Source organism: Pocillopora damicornis, chromosome 8, assembly GCF_964200805.1.
Source record: "Pocillopora damicornis chromosome 8, jaPocDami1.2, whole genome shotgun sequence".
NCBI classification, from domain to species: Eukaryota; Metazoa; Cnidaria; class Anthozoa; order Scleractinia; family Pocilloporidae; genus Pocillopora; species Pocillopora damicornis.
Window position 1 is genome coordinate 7,575,908 of NC_142677.1, and position 21,018 is coordinate 7,596,925.

The 21,018-nt window shown below is 38.7% G+C and overlaps 2 protein-coding genes across 2 annotated transcripts; both read right to left on the minus strand.

Annotated features, from left to right (window-relative positions):
* Nucleotides 1-4,713: 4,713 nt before the first annotated feature.
* Nucleotides 4,714-7,554, minus strand: LOC149041222 (uncharacterized). The gene has a single exon (XM_089213749.1). The coding sequence runs from the start codon at nucleotides 5,473-5,475 to the stop codon at nucleotides 4,798-4,800; it is 678 nt and encodes a 225-aa protein (XP_089069875.1). The 5' UTR covers nucleotides 5,476-7,554; the 3' UTR covers nucleotides 4,714-4,797.
* A 1,065-nt stretch (nucleotides 7,555-8,619) lies between these two features.
* Nucleotides 8,620-20,339, minus strand: LOC113680201 (DBH-like monooxygenase protein 1). Its single transcript, XM_089180112.1, has 14 exons — nucleotides 19,942-20,339; nucleotides 19,192-19,338; nucleotides 13,638-13,808; nucleotides 13,426-13,509; nucleotides 12,706-12,888; nucleotides 12,488-12,587; nucleotides 12,196-12,359; nucleotides 11,859-11,934; nucleotides 11,614-11,699; nucleotides 11,057-11,095; nucleotides 10,672-10,731; nucleotides 10,375-10,502; nucleotides 9,376-9,505; nucleotides 8,620-9,019 (listed from the first exon to the last, which is right to left on the minus strand). The coding sequence occupies exons 1-14, from the start codon at nucleotides 20,209-20,211 to the stop codon at nucleotides 8,843-8,845; spliced, it is 1,815 nt and encodes a 604-aa protein (XP_089036238.1). The 5' UTR covers nucleotides 20,212-20,339; the 3' UTR covers nucleotides 8,620-8,842.
* Nucleotides 20,340-21,018: the final 679 nt, after the last annotated feature.

The following is a 21,018-nucleotide window of genomic DNA, read 5'->3' on the forward strand; positions in this document are numbered from 1 at the left end:
CGAAAAGTCCAGACACCACCTTTGAGGTTTTGCATTTCGTTCAATCTCACTTTGAGGATTGTAGTGTCATCACCTGGTTTTATCCGGTTGTGTGACACAGAAGTATGCGTCAAACAAGGGTATCCAATGGAATTATACATTTTTGGGTATAACTCGAATCACTTCAACGCCCAAAATTTTAATAACGCAGAATCTTTGACTCGGATTAAATTTACTTAGAAATGTTTGAAAATAACACAAATTGAAGAGGCTTACGTTTCTGAATTCACGGAGAAAACAAAATGGGGAAAGAACGTTCATTTTTTCGTAAACCTTTTCAAAACTTTTGATAGAGTCACCGCGTTTCCTTTGCAGCACAAGAATGACTTTAATCCTAAGAGGAAAAATATGGTAAACTCAAAAATGATAATTACATTTTATCAAAATAATGACAGATGCCCTCACGTCTTTGAATGAACCAAAGACACCGTGCATCCCTTTGTTTTCCATTTATTTTGAGGTCAAACTCATGTTTATTATTCATGATATATCAATTTTTTTGGTTTACGAAAATTAAGACATGACAGGTTGTCAATCTTATGGGCGGCCGTCACCACCAAAAATACAAGGATATCAAATAGATCAGCAAATACAAAGATGGTGTAAGGATCAGCTGCAGGATAGCGTAGCTAATAAAGGAATGGCATGGCCAAATTATAGACAGTCTAGTTTTCCTTCGTGAAACAGAACACCCTAAACATGAATAGTTTAGCCAAATGAGAAATGGTCTAGTAGCCCATGTTGAGTTGGATCATGAGATTGTGGAATGGACTAGCTTAATTACGAATAGCTTAGCACTCATTTGCAATACAGTACTCAAACGGTGTAGCGTTGCGTTAAACGGCTCAGGGTAACGTCGAGTAGCACAGCGTACGCACAAACGGTGTAGCGTTGCGTCAAATGGCTCAGCGTAATTTAGAATGGTACAGCGTACACACATATGGTGTAGCGCTGCGGGAAATGGCTCAGCGTAATGTCGAATGGTACAGCGTACATACAAACAGTGTAGCGTTGCGTGAAATGGCTTAGCGTAATGTCGAATGGTACAGCGTACATACAAACAGTGTAGCGTTGCGTGAAGTGGCCTTGCATAATGTCGAATGGCACAGCGTACACACAAATGGTGTAGCGTTGCGTGAAATGGCTCAGCGTAATGTAGAATGGTACAGCGTAGACACAAATAGTGTAGCGTTAGGTCGAATAGCTTTGCAAAACATCAGATGCTCTACCTGAACATTAAATTGCTTAGTATTACTTGAAATATTTCGATGTTGTGGCGAATCGTCGTGGCGTGACGTGAAGGCTAAGCCATTCCTTTATTAGCTATGCTATCCAGCAGCTGATCCTTAAGCCATCTTTGTATTTGCTGATCTATACGACATCCTTGTATTTTTGGTGGTGACGGCCGCCAAGGTATCTCGCCGAAACCACCAAAAATACAAACCGCAAATGGAACAGCGATCTGCTGGGGGCATGACGTCATCGAATGTGAAGACTGACACGAAACCATTACATGGCGTAGTCGCTGTATGGAATAGTCTTCACTTCGCTTTGCCGTAAAACAGAGCCAATTTGGTAAGTTTCTCCTCTTTTTTTCCCTGCTGATATTGCACTTATTCGTTGTCGTTCATGAAAGCGTCAATTAAAATAGCAACGAGACTGAATTCTACCACGGTTTGCCGGCCTCTTGGTTTACCACAGTTTGCACGCGTTGGTGGGCCTGAATATGTTTATAGTATTACGTAGTGTTATGACGTGCATTAAATGTCAATTGTCGAGCTCTCTTTTCTTTCTCCGACTCATGCTTACTTTTCAATGAAAGTCCAACTTCAACGGCCCTTTGAACATTGGAGGAATACGTGAGAAGTTGAATATTGTGTGTGCCCTGGACGCTATGGTAAGAAAACTGATATCCTTGATCTGTTTTGACATTTTTCGATTAAAGTGATATCGGAATGATTTAATTGGTGTGCCGGACGATAAGAGTACGTAATTGTCCAACTCTAGGTCGAGTTTTACCGTTCGATCTGTTACAGTCGCAACTTGCTGAATAAAAACTATTGCATAATTCAGACAATTGACAGGGCAGATCTTGCTGTTTCGTCGTTTGTTTCGGTAGACGTATTTATTTATATTTTTATTTATTTTTACATTTCTGTACCTCAACTATTAATTTTTATGATTATTATTATTATTATTTTTATTATTATTATTATTATTGCTACAGACTGAGTTCAGTACACACTAGATATATTGACTAGAGTTGCGTGACCATGGCGTCCAGGGCACACACAAAATCCAACTTCTCACGTACTCCTGCAATGTTCAAAGAACCGTTGAAGTTAAACTCCCGTTGAAAAGAAAGCGCGATTCAGAAAAGAAAAGAAATGAGAGCTCGGCAATAGACATTTAATGCACATCATAACACTACGTAATACTATTAAAATTCAGGCCCACCAACACGTGCAAACTGTGGTAAACCGGGAGGCCGGTAAACCGTGGTAGAATCCAGTCTCGCTCTTTTAATTAACACTATCATGAACGACAACGAATAAATGCAATATCGGCAGGGAAAAAAAGAGGAGAAACTTACCGAATTGGCTCTGCTTTACGGCAAAGCGAAGTGAAGACTCTTCCACACAGAGACTACACTATGTAATGGTTTCGCGCCAGTCTTCACATTCGGTGACGTCATGCCCCCAGCAGATCGCTGTTCCATTTGCAGTTTGTATTTTTGGTGGTTTCGGCGAGATGCCTTGGCGGCCGTTTAACGCAACGCTACACCGTTTGAGTACTGTATTGTAAATAAGTGCTAAGCTATTCGTATGTGTCGTTAAAACGAGAGGAACGAAATTTTAAACAACAATGGTAGAGTCACATCGGCCAAAAGCCCCATCATTTGAAATTACGGTGGTAATAATATCTTTTCAGACTTTATAAGCTCTGCATCTCGGGACTGGTAGTTGGTAAAAAAATAAGTAATCTGAGAAGAGTTGTTCCTCAATCAAATGTCTCAATCTGGTTCGTTAAAACTAATGTGTTACTTTTGCCTTTATCACGTTTTCGGTACGAAATTTTCGTTCATTTACTAATGAACTGAATCGAACGCTCTTACTTTGTCGATGGATCGAAACTGATGAAAAGGAACTAGATGGAGGCTGCTCGAGTAGATTTACCGCAAACAGTATCAAGGCGAGTCAGACCAATCAGTTTCAGCGAATTAGCATTTGGACTGAAAAACAACTTATCGCATGAATTTGTTGACGACTTCCCCTAAAGCAGTGGGAACGTTAGTTAATGGTTAGCTTTGCAATCGAAATTTATTTGCATTTTCCAGTCTTACAGAGATAAGAGCTACTAAGAATTACGAATGGCGTGTTATCGCGCCTCGCGCTCGGCTGTTTTACTGTGGTCACTAAGTTCTTCTTTACCCTTTGTGGCTTGATGCCTCACGAATGTGCTCATCTCATGCCCTGGGTCATTTAAGCTCTTTGTCAACGATATGGTCGTGTTCCTCTGATACTGATTGATCAGCTAAGATCCATCGCTTCAGCTCATTAGTATTAGTGAACTTAAAGAAAACCCCGACGGGAACGTTGTGAAACAAAATATCTCATGGGCAAAACAGTAACGAAACACGTGCGTTTTAAAACTTCGCACATTACTTAGCCATTGCAATGAATATCCACCGCGCGCGCCCAGTTTGAGATAAAGCTGGTCAACTGACCGGGTTTTATGTGGTCTAGCTTTCTCAAGAATAATCGTTCGGAACAGATTTCTTAAAATTTATCATAATGATACTCATCCTAGTGATAACTCCAAAATGCCTTACTTTGGTAAACTATTCAATTAAGGTAAAGAGTTCCTTGATGATTTGAACACCAATTTAAGGTTAAATTAAATTTCTCATCAAGTGCAGCCAACAGGCGAAGCTATGCAACGCTTCATGATAAATATAATGGCTTAATCTCTCATTCTTTTAAGCTTTTCACCGTCTCTTTGTAAACGGTAGTGAGTTTTTATGAGGAAATTAAAAACACTGCTCAGACCTCTAATTCCATTTTGGGGCAAAAATTGCATCCTTAATTGTTTCTGATTGGTTGGCCAATAAACCCCAGCTTTCCGGGGGTGGCTAAATAGAGGGTCTGAATGGGGGGGTCAAAATGTCGGTTGTCGGTTAAAATTTCATTACTTTGTCGGTTGTCGGTGAAGATTTTTGACCTTTGTCGGTTGTCGGTAAATCTCAATTAATAATTAAAAATACACGTTAATTATTCACATTTATTATGCAAGTTGCCCAGTTTTAAGACTTTAAACTCTAGACGAAGTGTAATACTTGTAATAATTCATTATTTGTTTTCACTTAAACCTCGTTAACGCTGTTTTTTAATTTAGCAACGTGCTCATCTACCCCACTTTTGTTTGCAAATCTAGTATACCGATAAAATTCACCAAAGCTTTTATTATAGATGTGAATTTGTTTCCTGTCGACTACGGGGCATCGAAGTTAATCAAGAGAGGTAAATTCTACAAAGAATGAAACACCCACTCTAGCCCCTGGGATACCTAATTTTAATTTGTAAGCTACGGAAGTCTTTTTTCCGAGACGTCCACAAAAACTCACTAGACTTATTATTCAACGGCTCTCGTGGCTTTTCTGAGAGGTTCCTTTTTTTTCTCTTTTTTTTTTGCCAAAAATTTGGTTGTCATACGTATCAATCTGCACCGTTAAATGGATTTTTTAACTGTTAGTACCTTTTACATGTCGAGACGCACAAATGCACGAACAGCCCTGCCGGATCGGGTAACACACGCTCTGTTGACAACCTCTGGACGTTCTTCAAAATCTGATTCCTCGTCATCCGAATCTGTCTCATACTCATCGATTTGTACTTCTCTGTGATCCTCAAACACCTCAGTAACATCCCCTTCGTCCACAAATTGTATGCTGACAACGCGTTGTGCATTTGCTGACGATACAGTGTTTTCTTCAGGATATCGAAGCCTCTCTTCAGACTCGTCGGTGTGGTGAACGGCGTAGACAGCTGGCGGCAAGGCCCCAGCCTTATCTTTTGTGGTCTCACTCCTAACCGTCCGTTGGCGTACTGGTCTGTAACTCTCTAGCCACTCTTTGATCTGTCCTTCCATCCCTGGTGTTATGTCCTCACTTGGCAAAGGTGTCATCGTAGCTATAGCAGAAAGGGGCATGGCGGATTGAGGTACCGGATAGTAGGATTTGTCATGCGTGTAGTACTTTGCTGCCCATCTAGATGTGCGCTTCAGAGATTCCTTGCAAATTGTTCCAAAATCCTGGGCATGTGTGAGTACCGTAAATGTCTCGTGTTTAAGGTGCGAAACAGCGTGCAAATTTTCCACTTCTGTTGTGAGCAACGTTTCGAGCAGCAGATCATCTACAAATTGGGGGTTGATGTCCATCACGCTCTTTTATAGCCTTTCTATGCCCTTTTTAAGCAAAGACACAGATACTTGCGTCTTCTGTGATACAGTTCCCTGTGGACCATTGGTTGCAGACGTCTCGCTCAACTGGTAGCGTTCTTTCACCTTACTCACAGTGTCTTTTACATAGCTGTCAATCTTTGTCACGTTCTCTTTTGCTTGTTTCAAGGACACTCCGTCTGGTTTCATACCCTTAGAATGAATTCCAAAGGTATCGTAAAGGGAGCCAAGAATCCCCAGAAAAGATACCGTTTCTGAGAGGCTCGTCACTATCTTCAGTTTTCCAGCGGAAACATCTGTAACAAACAAGTTCTTGTCTATAGAGCATATCCCTTCGATTTGTTTGAATGAGCATGAGTCTTGTGTCCCATCTAACTTTTTAAGATCTTCTTCCCTACCTGAGAAGATTGAGAATTTACAAATTTTTTGTTGTTTTCTGTGTTTTCAGCCATGATTTGGGCTTTAAAAATAGCTCCACGGTTTGTTTTACCAACGCTACAAGAAGACGGCGCGAACATTGGTTGTCTTGGTTTATTTTTAAAAATACATTTTAGCCCGGCAAATTCTTTATTTTAGCACGCAAAATGCGCCAAAATGCCCATCAAAGTGATAATAATACAGTTTTTAGCCGGAATTTAAAAGAAACTATCTTTACATAGCGAACGCACTAAGTGAGCGTTTTTCGTTGTATAAACAAGGCAGTGTTTATAAACAAGGAATACCGCAGAATTTCCAAAGTAGCGAAATTTATGACTTTTGAAAATCAGGTAAACGAACTACAAGTGCTAATTCAGCCCTACCATCCTGAAACTTTTGAAGGTCTCCTTGTTGCCTTTCGTTTCTCTCGATGTCACCTCCTTCAGTCATGATCCTCTTTGCCAGATTTTCATCTTCTTTTGCTTCTTCTCGTGATTTCCGTTTCCTTCTCACTTTTGACTCGTCACCTTTCTTCTCAGTGTCGTTCATTGACTTCTGCTTGCTTTTATCAGATGTAGCCGGCGCCTTCAGCAACTCTACTGGCTTTCCGGTCCAGTTTGTGACCTCTTGGATAATGTGTACTAAAATATTAAATACCGTGTGTTTTAAGTTTTCTCTTTAGTAGGCTTTTGAGAAACTTACACAGTTCTTATCAGCAAATGCTCGTCAAGATGTATTAAACGTGGACATCGAGCGAAATCTCTCGTGCGTAGCTTCCCTCGAGGAGAGAATTGAATATTATTTGAACGTCTGGTTTTCAGAAACGAATAAATTTAAGGGCGTGTATAAATAAACGGGGTCTTTAATATGTTAAGCTACACTGTTGTTCATTCACCAATTAATCAGAAAGAAGCTTATGAACTGATTTACTCGCTACTTCTTTGTAGGGATTTTTCTTCTCAATTTTCGCATTCAAATGGACGGTGAAAAAGAAAAAAAAAACATTCCGCTCCACAAAACAACAAACAAAAAACGGTGGAACCAGAGTTTAACCACGTTAATATTTGAGCTTAATATTTAACTACAGAACTAAAGTGATTCATCAAACTCCGCTGCACGCATTCCACACTTACCGTTGAGCACACTGCTACTTTCATCCGATATTAAATTTGGAGGTTCAAGCTGCCATTGCCCATCCGTCACAATTGCAAAATTTTCGCATTTGCCCGCAGGCGATTTCGCCAGGCGAAATAACTTTAACGAAAATCCGCCAATTCCATATTGATGTGCCTGCTCCTTTAATCCTAAAAACTCCGTAAGATGTTTTTTTCGTTCAGATACTCCTCTATGAGCTTCTTTGTCTACTGGGACCCTGCTTCGATGACGTTCGATGGCGACTTCTTCACCTTTTCGAAAAAAACTCACGATGACTTTAGCAATCCCAGTCATGACCCGACCGCATGAACAAACAACGAGCAATAAAAAGACAACAGCAGGGCGTCTCGTCGGCTCGATTGTGATCCGCTATTCTTGAAATGAGACAGCAGGGCGTCTTGTCAGCCCGATTACGAGCCGCTGTTCTAGAAATGAGCCCACGCTGCTCACCGAAAAGAAGGATCCCGTGGATTTAAAGTAATTTGAAGCCAAGAAATTCTATAATTCGGCTAAATTTGGAATTAATGTGGTTACGTCGGGTGAAGAAGGATTTTCTGAGCTAGAAATCATCAAAATGCTGTTCTTTCTGAATACAAACATCCCTATCACGTCTGACCATGTCGGTTGTTGGTTAGAATTTATTTGTCGCTAGTCGGTAATTTTTTCCCCGTTTCGTCGGTAGTCAGTAATTTTTTACGCCCTTTGTCGCTAGTCGGTTAACCCCATTCACACCCTCTAAATAGGGGAATTTAGACGCTGCTAGGTGATACGATTGTGATCACGCATGTCAATTTTTTTTTAGTAATTAATTTTTTTATTATTTGAAGCAATGCATTCTCTGTTACCCTGATATGAATTCAAAGAACGTTTTCGTAGCAGTTGTTCAAAATTGTACTTATAATTTACCAGTACAGTAAGCAGTAAGAATTTAAAGAGGGTTCATACAATTAACTCTCTTAGCTTTGACCACTTCTGTATCTCTGCTTTCAAAGAAGCACTCCGCAAAACTGTAAAAATTAATCAAAAGTTAGCTTCTGGCAGCAGGTTTTCCCATTGAGAGACTTAAATAAGGTTAGATTTATATCACTTTTAATCATTTACATATATGTGAATTGATGTAATACCTACGATGACAGTATTTTCTAAAAAAATCCAAAATCTTAAAAGGTCCTGTGGATCAACTTCATTTCCACTCCACTTCAAAATGACAATGTGCGCGAAGGAGAAGAAAACATTTTCAAGCCCCCCTTACTGATCAGAATGTTTTGGAGAAACCAATCAAGTGATATGAAACGAAAGATATTCTGGACCATGCTCATTACCGATTTTGTGAAATTTCGCGAATGATGTCGTGAAAAGGAAGCCAACCTAATTTAGTAAATAAAATTGCTGAATTGTCTTAGGAACTAGTATCACTCTCGCGTAGCGTTTCTGTAGCCGTAAAAATTTATTCAACTGTTCCTTTGAACAATAACCCCATATTTTACAGCAGTATTAGAGAACTGGTTTGATAAGGGAATTATAGAGTAATCGAGAACACCAAGTACAAGGTGAGGGAAATCAGAGTTTATTTTCCGTCTGCCTTAGCCATTAACGTCATTCCAAAAGAATATTAATAATGCATTAAGTGATATTTATCTGTATCTACTACGGCAGTGTTAATCCTCTGAGAGATCATCTCTACGTTAAGATATGGAGCAAACATTGGTTTTAGTGCAGATTGTACTCTCCAGCAATTTGTGAACTGTGATCATGATGGCATATCTTTGATCGTTCACATGAACACGAAATAGCTAATTAGCAGGGATATTGCTGTAGAGTATGAGGTCTTCACCAAGAAGGCGTCTCCAACGGGAGGGGCTGGTGTCGTGCTTCTTCCACGGCAGTTGGACTGTCGAGGAGGTAAGGGCTTCGTGATCTTTGGAATCGGATGTGTGTAGTTGTTAGGTCTCTGGAAAGGAAATAATTAACAATAGTTCAAAGGAAAACTCAGCGCTGTACACTTACTTCTACTCCTCTAAGGAGTAGGCAGACTTACTGTTACATACAGAATCAGATTGGAGATAAGGAAAACTACGATTACGATGAAAACTATGCCTATAGCGAGGCATTTACCCTCCCAGCCCCCCCCCCCCCCAGTAAACAGGCACACCCCCGTGGTCATACACCCACCACCCACTGTTTGTTGTGTTTTGTCATTTCGACATCTTTTCATGCACATTATGTCGGGATCTCATTATCACCCTTAAGAATTGCACTATATTAACTGTAGTGAGTTTCGCACGGGCCCCTCATCAGTTTACTGACCGCGCGACAATATGAAAGAAATGTCTCTGCTTCATCAAATCTCTTCCTCAAGTCAGATACCAATTCCTTCGTCCATGAGATATTTGCCCCAATGAGAGGATTTGACCATTTTGACTCCTTTAAGGAAGGGCTAGACAAAGGAAAATTAAAGTTAAAAAAAGAATGAAACCAAACATTGCTTGAAACAAGACATGCTGTAGCTCTACGATTTAATTAATAGACAATCTTTGGTTTAACTCCACAGTCATGTTCGCTTCTTTTGGTGCTATGGTGTGTTTCCTTTTCATCTTCTCTGTGTTCTTCAACTCTTTTCGTATTCGCAAACATTTCTTTTTGCAGTTTGCTTTGAGTTTTGTTCTCTAGGCTGTTATAGGGATAATACTCTGTCAGACAATCATGTGCTTAAATTCATTTGTTGGTCAATTTTCACTGTGTTAGTTGACTAGAACGTCAATGAGATTTATCCAGCTTCTTGACGACTTGGCAAAGAAAGGATGCCAGTCATGATCAACGCTGAATGTTCTATTACCTTCAAGAAACTTGCTGGACGGATCATTTCGTTTCACGCGAAGAATGAAATAGGCCCTTTGTAAGAGAAATTCATTCCCTCCTTTCAGGGGGGGATACCTCAGCACGACAGCATAGGAATGAACCAAATACACAAATAGCATATCTAGGGAATAATTACAATGCCCCGAATACCAACACTTTAGTGTTAAACTCCTTGCTTTTCATTGATAGGCGATGAAAGTACTTGTGAAATTAAGTGGGGATGGGTAATTATTCAATAAAATAGCTCCCAAAAACAGGATTCTTGTTGAGAAATGCGAAAGATTTCAGGTGGCAGAGCATGCAACACCGGTTTTACTTGAGCAGTTGTTCGCACTTTTGATGCTGCGTTTTGATTATTTTCTCGACAGACGTATTAAGGTGGTTTCGTGGAAGCAGATCAGATCTAACTTCAACATTACTTGAACAAGTATGTATTAATTCACTTACAAGCGTTCTTTGATGAAGTCGTACACTGGCTTACGTAGAGAGCTGGAGCAATATGCTGTAGCATTCACCATTCGAGGATAGTAAAACATGTAATTCAGACACATTTCTTGAGTGGTAGAGAAACCAGCCTGTAAGTGGAGTAGGAGTACATTATCTGTCACTCTGTCATGCACCATGTAAAGTGAAATCAATGATGGCATGTTTTTATTGCAATCACTTGAAATAGAGATTGAGAGAGGTGTCACTGCTGTAAAGAAACCAACAGCTTTTTTTTGAGGGCCCAGATATCGCACTTGCCTGCACGAGTGTATCGCGATCCATTGTCTCGTATTTGCAGAAATGAATTAAGTCGTCCCCCTGAAGGATAAGAAAGACGTCAGTGAAGAAAACAAAATGTGCAGCGATCATCTGGATGCGAATTCTTAAATCTCGATTTGATAGAAATATTAAACTCACATTAACTTAATCTAATTTAATTTTAAAAAAAAAAGGAACGTAAAATGATCATAAGCAATGTTGTTCTTCCAGATTATTCAATCACATGGTTGCGTGGAAGCTTGAGTGCATTAAATAAATCAGTAGGACACATCGTCTAACTCACATCAATTATTATCCTTTCATGAGATAATATAAAATGTGATTCTATGAAAAACTAGCTCTAAAATCAAATTTTTTCTCAAACCGGTTTGATGTGAGCCTCCTCTCTCAAAACTTGTATATCCTGCGGAATAACAAGTGAAAGTTAACTGTTGGAAAATTAATAACAGTTTTTTCGATAAAATCATTTCGCAGCTTGGCAGCCAGCAATGTCTTATGGCTCACGTAGTGAAAGATGAACTGAGGCACTTATTAGAATGTATCACGTTTCGACACTCGAAAGGAGCACTTGAATCTTAATAGGGAATGGTCACAGTGCCCACAGTGTTGAGGTTATGGTTGTACTATGACTTCCGTGAGCGACCACTGACAACTGGAAGAGTTATCTTATGAGGTCGCGATAATCCCAGATGTTGTCAGTACTGACTGGGTAAAACGAAAAATATATATATTGAAAATTAAAGTATTCTGGATGTCGTGAAAATATTAGTAGTTCCGACTGGACAAATTGATTCAAGTGAAATAAAGGATAAGTTGATGAGGGGGTAGCATATTGTATAATAATTCTTGTGCATTCGGCAAATGCTAATAGTGGATCTTATGCCACATTAAGTCGCACCTGAGGTATGAAGTATAAATTACCTGAAAGTTAAAATCATAATGGTCATCTCTTGCAATTTCTGGTAACTCAACTCCGTTGCGAACATGCTTTGTCCATGTTGCACGCCCTGCAGATGAAAACAAAACTCAATGATATCAAGGTTTAGCTCCATAATGACGTATGACTATCAACAGAACGTGGAAACATAAATCAGACAAGCGTACATATAAACAAACAACAACCACCATGCACTTCTAAACAACGAAAGTAGAACAAGGTGACTTACCCTGCAGGTGGGTGTGAAGAAGGGCAGCAAACACTTTTATTCCTTTTTCAGGGAGCTTAGTCGCCTGCAAGTCTTCCTATGAAAAAAAAAAGTGCTTTATGTTAAATGCTGATGTAAATTTAAGACACACGTTCCTAGGCACTGTAATGCACCGTGTATAAAAAAAGGTAAAATCATAAGTTGTTAACCACATGTGTTTTGCCCCTTTTCGATGCCAGCTTCACCACATTGCCATTTTTTTATTTTTTATTTTTTTTTAAAAACTCTTGATGGCATGGGGGTGAATAAGAAGTTTTCATGGAAACGCAAGTGATTGTGAACGTTTGAGACAATTTACCAGATAGCATTCCTTGGGACAGTAACCCACAGTCAACCAAGATTCCTGTTTTGGTGGGATTATCGCAAATTTACTTATTCTTTCTCCAACACACATTATCCCAGCGTCGTACTCACGGAGATGAGAAGTGTAGTAAAAACGAATTCCTGAGCTGTCTTTTCGTCCTATTTGACAAAAAAAATGTTGAGGTAAATAGATATTTTATAGCTGAGGGCAAAATACACCTCTCATTGTTTCTTCTCCTCAACTAAAAATTGAAACAAACAAAAGACGCAGAATGTGAGGTGCTAACCTTCAATTGCATTAGGATTGTCATAGTGTAGCTCAAGAAAAAACGTCCTTGGCGAGTTCGTATCAACTGGATACCCAGCCTTCGGTGGATAATAAAATGCCTATTTGATAGTAAAACATACATTTTTTTAGGGAGAGTAACGAAAAACCTTTCAAAAGTCAAAATATGTCAAATTTAAAGTTACTTTCCTCGGGCAAGCTGTAAGTTAAACGTCTTACCGTACCACCAACAGCCCAAACAGCAACGACACTGTAGTCATAACAACTTCGTAGAGGCATATTGGGTACAGAACAGTCAAAGCCAGAACCATATAAGGAAGCATTACTAAAATTCCCATGACACTCGTAGACGAGTAAATGATGCACGATTCCTTCGTTTCCAGGTGTTACGTATGGCTCAAACTATAAAAAAGCAATATACTGAAACTTCTTTGGAAGCGACACCAACATCAATAGTGTAACGCTTTACTTCTTCTTAATGATTAGTTGCTACAAATCTCTAGAATTCCACTAAGAACAAAAACGTTTGTGAAACCTTGGCCGCATAGATCAATTGATACACCTTTCGTAAACTTACCTTAGGTACTTCCCTACACCTAAACATTTCGTTACCCGCCCTAAGCTCACCGTCCAATTTAAGAGTGTGGCTTTTTCTGACTCATAAGTGGAGAGTTTTGAAATGCACGAGTGAAATGTCAAAGGTTGTGGCAAGGTCAATAAATCCCGCCGACTACCAAATTGTTTTTCTTTGGAGAACTCAGTTGGACCGTATAAACAATTTGTTATCAACGCATTCCTGAACATGCAAGTTCATATTTTTTACTTATTTTCGCAAGAATCTAAGCGGTGGCCTTCTACATTGATTGGTCACTTAACCATAATAAGATATAATTGGATGAAAACAGGTTTTATTGCAATGTTTTGCAATTCTGTACTCACCTTTGTAATATGATGCTTTGATTTGAACTCGGGTAGTTGGATAAGAGAACACCAATAAGTTGTGCGCTCTTTAGGAATTGTTACCTGAAAAAAAAAATTTACATTTTGAGTTAGCTTCAAATTCCCTGAATGGACACTCTACAATCTTCACTTTCGATAACAATCTCCAAAATGTAGAACACTAAAATAAGAACTTTTTATCTGTATCTAACATTTCTATTCGTGACGTAAAACTGCTGCCACCCGGTTTCGTTCACTTGTTTTTTGTCCATGTTGTTAAGAAGTAGAATGCTCTTCGCCCCTCGGAATGTATGTTTCTTCATATCGTCCTCAGAAGTGGGGTCCTCTGCATGATATGCAAACACGACCTTAGTGGTGCCCTCCTGTCAAAAAAAGAAATTAAAAAAATAAAAAATAGGGTGAAAAGGGATAATACCAATTTACTTTCTTTGCTTTGAAGGAGAAATGAGAGAACATTATTATCATTCAAAATTATGACGCAGTCTCCCTAAAAACGGTCCGGTGTGTTTCGCTAGAAAAATCGATTTCCTTCAAACTTCGCCCAGGAATCTATCTTAGTTCAAAAGTAATCGGAACCACCTTGGTTTTTTCAAATACAGCAAAACAATTTTTTTTTCCTAAGCGAAAATTGCTTCAGCGCTCAAACGCCCGTTTTTAACAACACCGATTATCAAAAATAGCACAAATTGCCGAGCTCGTCTTTTCACAATATTCTAGTTTGAAGGTTTTGTTTTGTTTCGCATATATAAATCAACCCTTTCTGAGGGCAAATAATTAACATACGTTTTGTTAACAGTTTTTTTCCACTGAATTTTTTTTTGGTTAAAACCTACTTTGACGCTACCGGCTATGACCTGGAATATGCAACTTTTTATCTCGGCTCAGCGCAAACTCCAACTTCTTTCCCAAGGTATTTTTATTCAGACTGGCTAAAATAGGGTAGAAGAGCACGGAAATATAAAAACGTCCTGAGGTTTCGGCGGACTTCTCGCTCAATAGCCGGCCAACAAATTGCGCGCATTTTCGAAAATTCGACCTAACAATGCACATGAAGCGGTCTCAAAAGTAGACAAAATTTATACGGCTAATTTATGATTGAAGCGTGAATTGAGTCCGTAAAAGCTTTTTCTTGACTTGCATTCGGATAAAAACCATTAAGTAAAGAAAATCCTTATCTTCATATAGAAAAACAAAGCCGCCGAAAGCTGACTCTCAGCTATAGGCAACCTATCGTTTTGTTTATCGGTCAATTAATGAGAAAGGGGGAAAAACTTCGGAAGCCAGGATAGCTATGACGAGATTCAGGTTTATTCAGAATATTTCATGTTGTTCAGTTGGAAACCGTTCATCTTAACAGCAGTTAAAGTACAGTCCTTTTAATTCGAAAATGCAACCTTTAATTTAACAAAATTTCGCAACGAGAACTTATTTATTGAAAGGCCCCCTCTTTTGTGTTTATAAACTATGGGTTTGTTGAAGGCCTAAATGTAATAACTGTCCTAAATGTAATAAAGTCCTAAATGTAGTAACATTTGGTCCTAAATGTAATAGAGTCCTAAATGTAATAACATTTAGTCCTAAATGTAATAAGCCTCTAATGCAATCGTTTATCTCCTTCAGTGCATTATTGTTATGGCGGACATCCACCTTGAGATGTTAAAGTGGCAGCTGTTGCACCAAAAAACCGCTGACCAGTATACATATCACACTACGGGCTCGCTGATATCAATGGGCGTCCTTTTACTTGCTGGACATAAGAAATATCAGCAGTCGAAGTATGGTCCTTTGAGCGGTTTATTGATCGAGTTGGAAAAAATTATTTCCAGCCTAAAGTAGGCTTGTGCTTGGCTGGAAGCTCAATAGGATGGAATCGATTGGTACGTAATCATTAGGACTTTTTGGAAAAGAAATTTACTACAATTGATGATGAACTAGCATGTTATTGTTGATGTTATCGTTCGTGTGAAAGTCCTAAGTACTGATGCACCATTTTAGAGCAGTCTGAATGATTTCGCTGTCACATGTTAATCCAAAAGAAAAGTGTTATCATCAATAGTGTTACTGAAATTTTGCACATCTATGTTATTCAGTGTCAATTGATTTTAATGAAGCATTTGAGTTCGTTTTTAAGAATGACTACCTTGATTTATTCAATTTTGAACCTGGGATATTGCATTTGTAGCCCTCTATGGCTTTACTCCACCTCAGTAATCAGTTCATGTACCATATGACTATAAATGGAAACTGTTGAGCTTTCCTTTTTCATTCATCTATTTATCTATTCATTTTCTCCCCTCACGGCAGGGAGAAGAGATGAAGTCAAAAAATGAAATGTAGACTTGAGATCAACTGTAAAATATATGTTTTCCCAATATTTCGGTTCCGGAACTGATGAACCTGTCATAAGGGGATAAAGGAAAAAAAATGAATGGTTTATCAGACCATCAACTGACCATCATGCGTTGAATGTTGTAGCTCAATGCTCTTGCGTGGAAAAAAGGCAACATGTCGAGACCTGTGATCGTGAAATGGAATAATATATGATTGGTCAATAGATATCTTGCTCTGTAAGTCACTTTATCATATAGCTAGCAGCGCGCGCGGGCAAGATGAAGTGAATCCTGTTTTCTGACTGGCTACCTGAGCGGGCATGATGGGCCTACCCTCACCCGCTTTGGATTCCCCGTATTGACCCCACGCAAGAAAACTTACAAAGTTCGTAACTTTTGGACAATGTCGGCACATACATAGAAAAAAATAAACGACCCTCTTGGGTTTATTGTGTTGCAAACACAGTTGGCTTTCACTATCGGTTCTCGAAATAAACAAGCCATTCTTGATTCTTATCAAAGCGAGATCTTTTTCTATACAATGAATCCTTTAATGATTAAGCCAAGAGAATACAAACTCTCTTGACCAAGCTTGTTCGGTCAAGATGACTGGATGTTAGCCTCGTTCTTTTTTTACCTTTTTTACGGACCGAGACTTCGTCTCAGTCCATAAAAACGCAAAAAAAACAAAAACAAAAAAAAAAAAGAACTCGCCCAATATCCAGCCATTTTGACCTCACGCTTGGTCAATAACACTTATGAATATGTTTTATGCAGACCCATACAAATCTGGTAAGGAAAGACAGTGCAAAAAATGCACTTACGAGCCCGGAATTTGTCTAACGTATAGGTCAGTGGACTTCCTTTTCCTTGTAATTTGGTTCATGAAGTGTTAACTCCAGCACTGATCACACAAGTATATCGTCAAAATCTGTTACACTTAATTAAGAGTCTGAGCCCATGATATAAAGAGAGCTATTGATCAGCGTTGTCATTGCTTTTGCGTCCGTCAATTTGATGCCAAAAACACATCAGTATAAGGTTTTGTAGCCAATGCTTCTCAACCTACGTCTTTAGCAAATAAAAAGACCCTGATAATATCAGCGAGCCCGCAATATGCCATGAATACAGGTCAGAGGATTCTTTGATGCAATAGCTGTCACTTTAACATCTCAATGTTAGCACAGTTAAACGATTGCATTGGAGGCTTATTACATTTAGGACCTAACGTTATTACATTTAGGGCTTTATTACATTTAGGACCAAATGTTATTACATTTAGGACTTTATTACATTTAGGACAGTTATTACATTTAGGACTTCAACAGGGTTCGTAAAAAATCGCAACACCAACAATGCTCGCAACACCGGTGGCACACAAATGTTTAATAGATGATGTAATGGCTTTCAAAGCTTCAAATCCAGGGACATTTCTTCCGACTCTCTGCGAAGAGAAAGCAATGAGATGGCAAGGAAACCTCCAGCGATGACGCTGAGCCTGACGATAATGAAGAGCTAGCTGAACAGTATGCCTTGCTAACCGATGAACAAATGCTCGAGAAAGTCAGTGTAGCCATACAGTCTGAAATTGGCGTCAAGCATACAATGATCTATGATGTCTAAAACCTTTGCGAAATGGCATTTAAAAACAAACTTTCATTTCTCAAGGTTAAGATGCTCAAGGAAATGTGCAAGCATTTTGAAATCCTATCTAAATCAAGAAACACCAAATCAAGTTTGGTTAAAAAACTATAAAAATTGTCGAAGATTGCTCATTCATAAAAGAGTAAAATTAAGCAAGGCAAGTTTCAAACAATAATTTCAGTAAATTGAAATTCCACAACTTTGTCATCGACTTTTGTGACGGTTTGGATTATTTGGATTCTGAATTATGCGTAGGAGACCTTTAGGAAGGAACACTTGGACGAAGTGAGAAAATAAGAAAAGTTTGCATTTATTTAAGTTTTTTAAAACGCCAGGACCAGAAAAGTACTGAGTAAAATACTGATGCGGTGAGGTTTGGGACTGCATAAGGTTGTATGCCAAAAATTGATTGATGGAAACACACCCGTGCCCTTTTTGGTACGGAAATGGGATGAATTACTGGGGGGAAAAAAAAAAACCAAGTCTCGCACACTCTGTAGTCTTTGGAACTATTCTACCTGGTTGATTTACTTTCTGTTCCAGTCAAAACTTCTATCGTAGACAATTACTTGAAAACTTCTGGCTTATTGACATGGACGAGGCATCAAGAAGGAACTCAAATAACAGAGTTCAGTGCACCTATATTTATTACTGACAAACCTGAGGTTGCGTGACGCATTATTTAAGTTACCAAGTTAAAAAAAATTATTTTGCGACCTGACGGCGGTGCACAGATATCTTATCGTCTTGGAAAATTTTCTTCTGGTTTGTTTTGTGGGTTTTCATGAAATATTTTATTTATGGCGACTTCGTGAGAACTTGAAGTTTCGTCATTTATTTGATTATTCACTTATATCAACTAGAAAGGAATTCACGTTAAAAACAACGAATGTGAAAACTTCGACTCTAAAACTTCAAAGTCGAATTCTGAGTAAACGTGAATCTTGTCATAGCTATCCTGGCCTCTAGAGTTTTTTCCCCTCCTCATTAATTACTAATAAACAAACAATAGGTCGCCTAGAGCCAAATTTCGACAGCTCTGTTTTTCTACTAATGAAGATGAAGATTTTTCTTAAGTTAATGATGTTTTATCTTATTGCAAGTCATTAAAAAGCTTTTATGGAATCAAATGACTCGTCAAAGATAAGTTGACCAAGTGAATATTTCAAGCATATTTCACGTCATAGCGGTAACATCAAAGTAGGTGTCAACCAAAAAAAAAAAGACCATTAAAAAAACAAAACTTATGTGCTTTGTTCGTAAAAAGGGTTGATCTAAATATGCGAAACAAAACAAATCCTTCAAACTAGAATTTTCTAAAAAAAAACGAGCTCGGCAATTTGTGTTATTTTTGACAATCGGTGTTGTTAAAAACGGGCGTTTGAGCGCTGAAGCGATTTTTGCTCAGAAAAAAATTATTTTTCTGTATTTGAAAAAACCAAGGTGGTACCGATTACTTTTAGACTAAGACAGATTCCTGGACGAAGTTTGAAAGAAATCAACTTTTCGACCCGAAACGCGCCGGACTGCTTTTAGGGAGACTGCTTCTTAATTAGCGCTGAACAGTTGAATGATAATTATTAGCAGCACGGTATACAGTTTATTCAGACACAGTGACGCTGCCTTTAAAACGCAGCGGAATTACCTTTTAAGCTATGATTAAATATTTTGGCCGAGCTGACTGATACGGAATAACACGAACAGACTATGTCACGAGCCCATTAACTCAAGTAATGAAGTATAATCGGCTTCTCATTATGTTAATGATTACCTCAATCTTCCTGTCGCGAGGATCACAGGTGTCAAATTTCCTACAAAATCTCAACACAGTTTTCCCTTCGCTTTCCTCAAACCCAGTAAAGTTGTAATTGCTTTCTTTGTCCAACGGTGGACAGCTTTGGGCATCAGCAAACCGGTCCTTAAAAGAAGTTAATAAAACAAGATCAAAAACGAACCGTGGTATGCACTCGCAGACTTAAGCCAGGTAAGTTAAGCTTTACTGATTTACAGCTTAACTGCAGACTGCAATGAAAAATATACAGTTTGGTAGGGTCAAGTCTCTTTAAAAGGCAAGTAGTTTGCTCCTTTTTAATTTGTTTACCAAAGACGAAGTGGAATACAAAACTATTTTACATCACTTAAATAACAAAACAATTTTAGAAGCATCAGTTTACCTTTATATACAGACCTTTATATACAGACACGTTAGCGTGACAACGGGTCAATGTTGTGCTGATACTGCTCAAAATGAAAGCAATGTTAACAGAAGAGCAAATCTTTTCTTGAACAGACTGCTATGTTTCTGCGCAACTACGAAATCCTAAATTTAGGCACTGGTTTGAAAGTATTGAACGTTTTGATCCAAATAGAAACGGCTAAAACTGCAGTGTCAAACACCACTTTGGCTGTTTGAGTCATCTAAATCCAGATGTCGTAATGACGTTCATTCCTTCTTTTCTTTCTCAACCTTTTTCTTTTGCTTAGAACTTAGAACAAAAATTCTTGCTCACTCGTCACTTACCGTCAGGTAACCCTTGGAGTCCTTCACCCATCCGATAATCATGTCGCTTCCGGCCATATTCCCATTACCCGAAGAGATACCGAAACCAACCCACCCTGTTGTTGCTGCCTCGACAGCAAAGGATACGGTTTTATTTTCCCAGTTCACCGTCCAGAACAGTTTCATTTTCTCGTAAGTATCTAAAACTGCTTCGTGAGCAAACTCAGCAGACAAATCAGCGCCATTGGCAGGGACCAAAGCTGAAATTGCTATCAACACTAAGGAGAACATGTTGCCGGCATAAGCTTGCTGCCGCTCTTTTGGCAACTAAACCTGGAGGACGTCACTGAATATTACGTAGATCGTTTTGTTTCTAAGAAACAGATGCACGTGGGTATCACGAACTCATTGTGATTGGGTACTTGCCAAGGAAACTGAGGAAACTAAGGAAACTGAGGTCAAACCAACGATGACAACCATCCCTCCACAATGACACCTCTACACACCGAACATTTTTATTTTACCATGAAGAACATTTCACTTGGGTCTTTTTCCCTCTCTTGACACTCTTCACAAGGCAAAGGCCGCTAAGCCGCAGCGTAAATGCTACATAATATCTTCACGACCATAAGTTAATCACTGACTGGACGTTTGACACAGTAAAATGCGCTACAAATCAATCGGGCACACAATCTTTGACAGTGTTATACAGAGGCGTAATAAATGTTTGTATAACTAGAAACAGCTGTTCTACAAACTTGTATCTAATTATTCTGTGTCACTTGTTTCGTTTTGTTATCATTCTGAACATGAGCTTTTGGTTTCCTAAGAACTGCTATGCTTTGATTCAGTTACCTCTTTTTATTTTGTACGTGTCTTGATATTGTTGTTGATGTTGCTTTGTTCAGTTGATTTGTTTTGTTCTTTTTTTTTTCAAGAAGTAAGAATGCTCTGCCCTCCGAAAAAAACAGAGGTCACACTTCGCCCCTAACCTCAAATAACGACCACCTCACGACAAAGTTTGACATCGTGCATCCTTTTGTTTTCCAGTTATTTTGTTGTAAAACTTATGTTCATTATTCATGATATCAATATTCT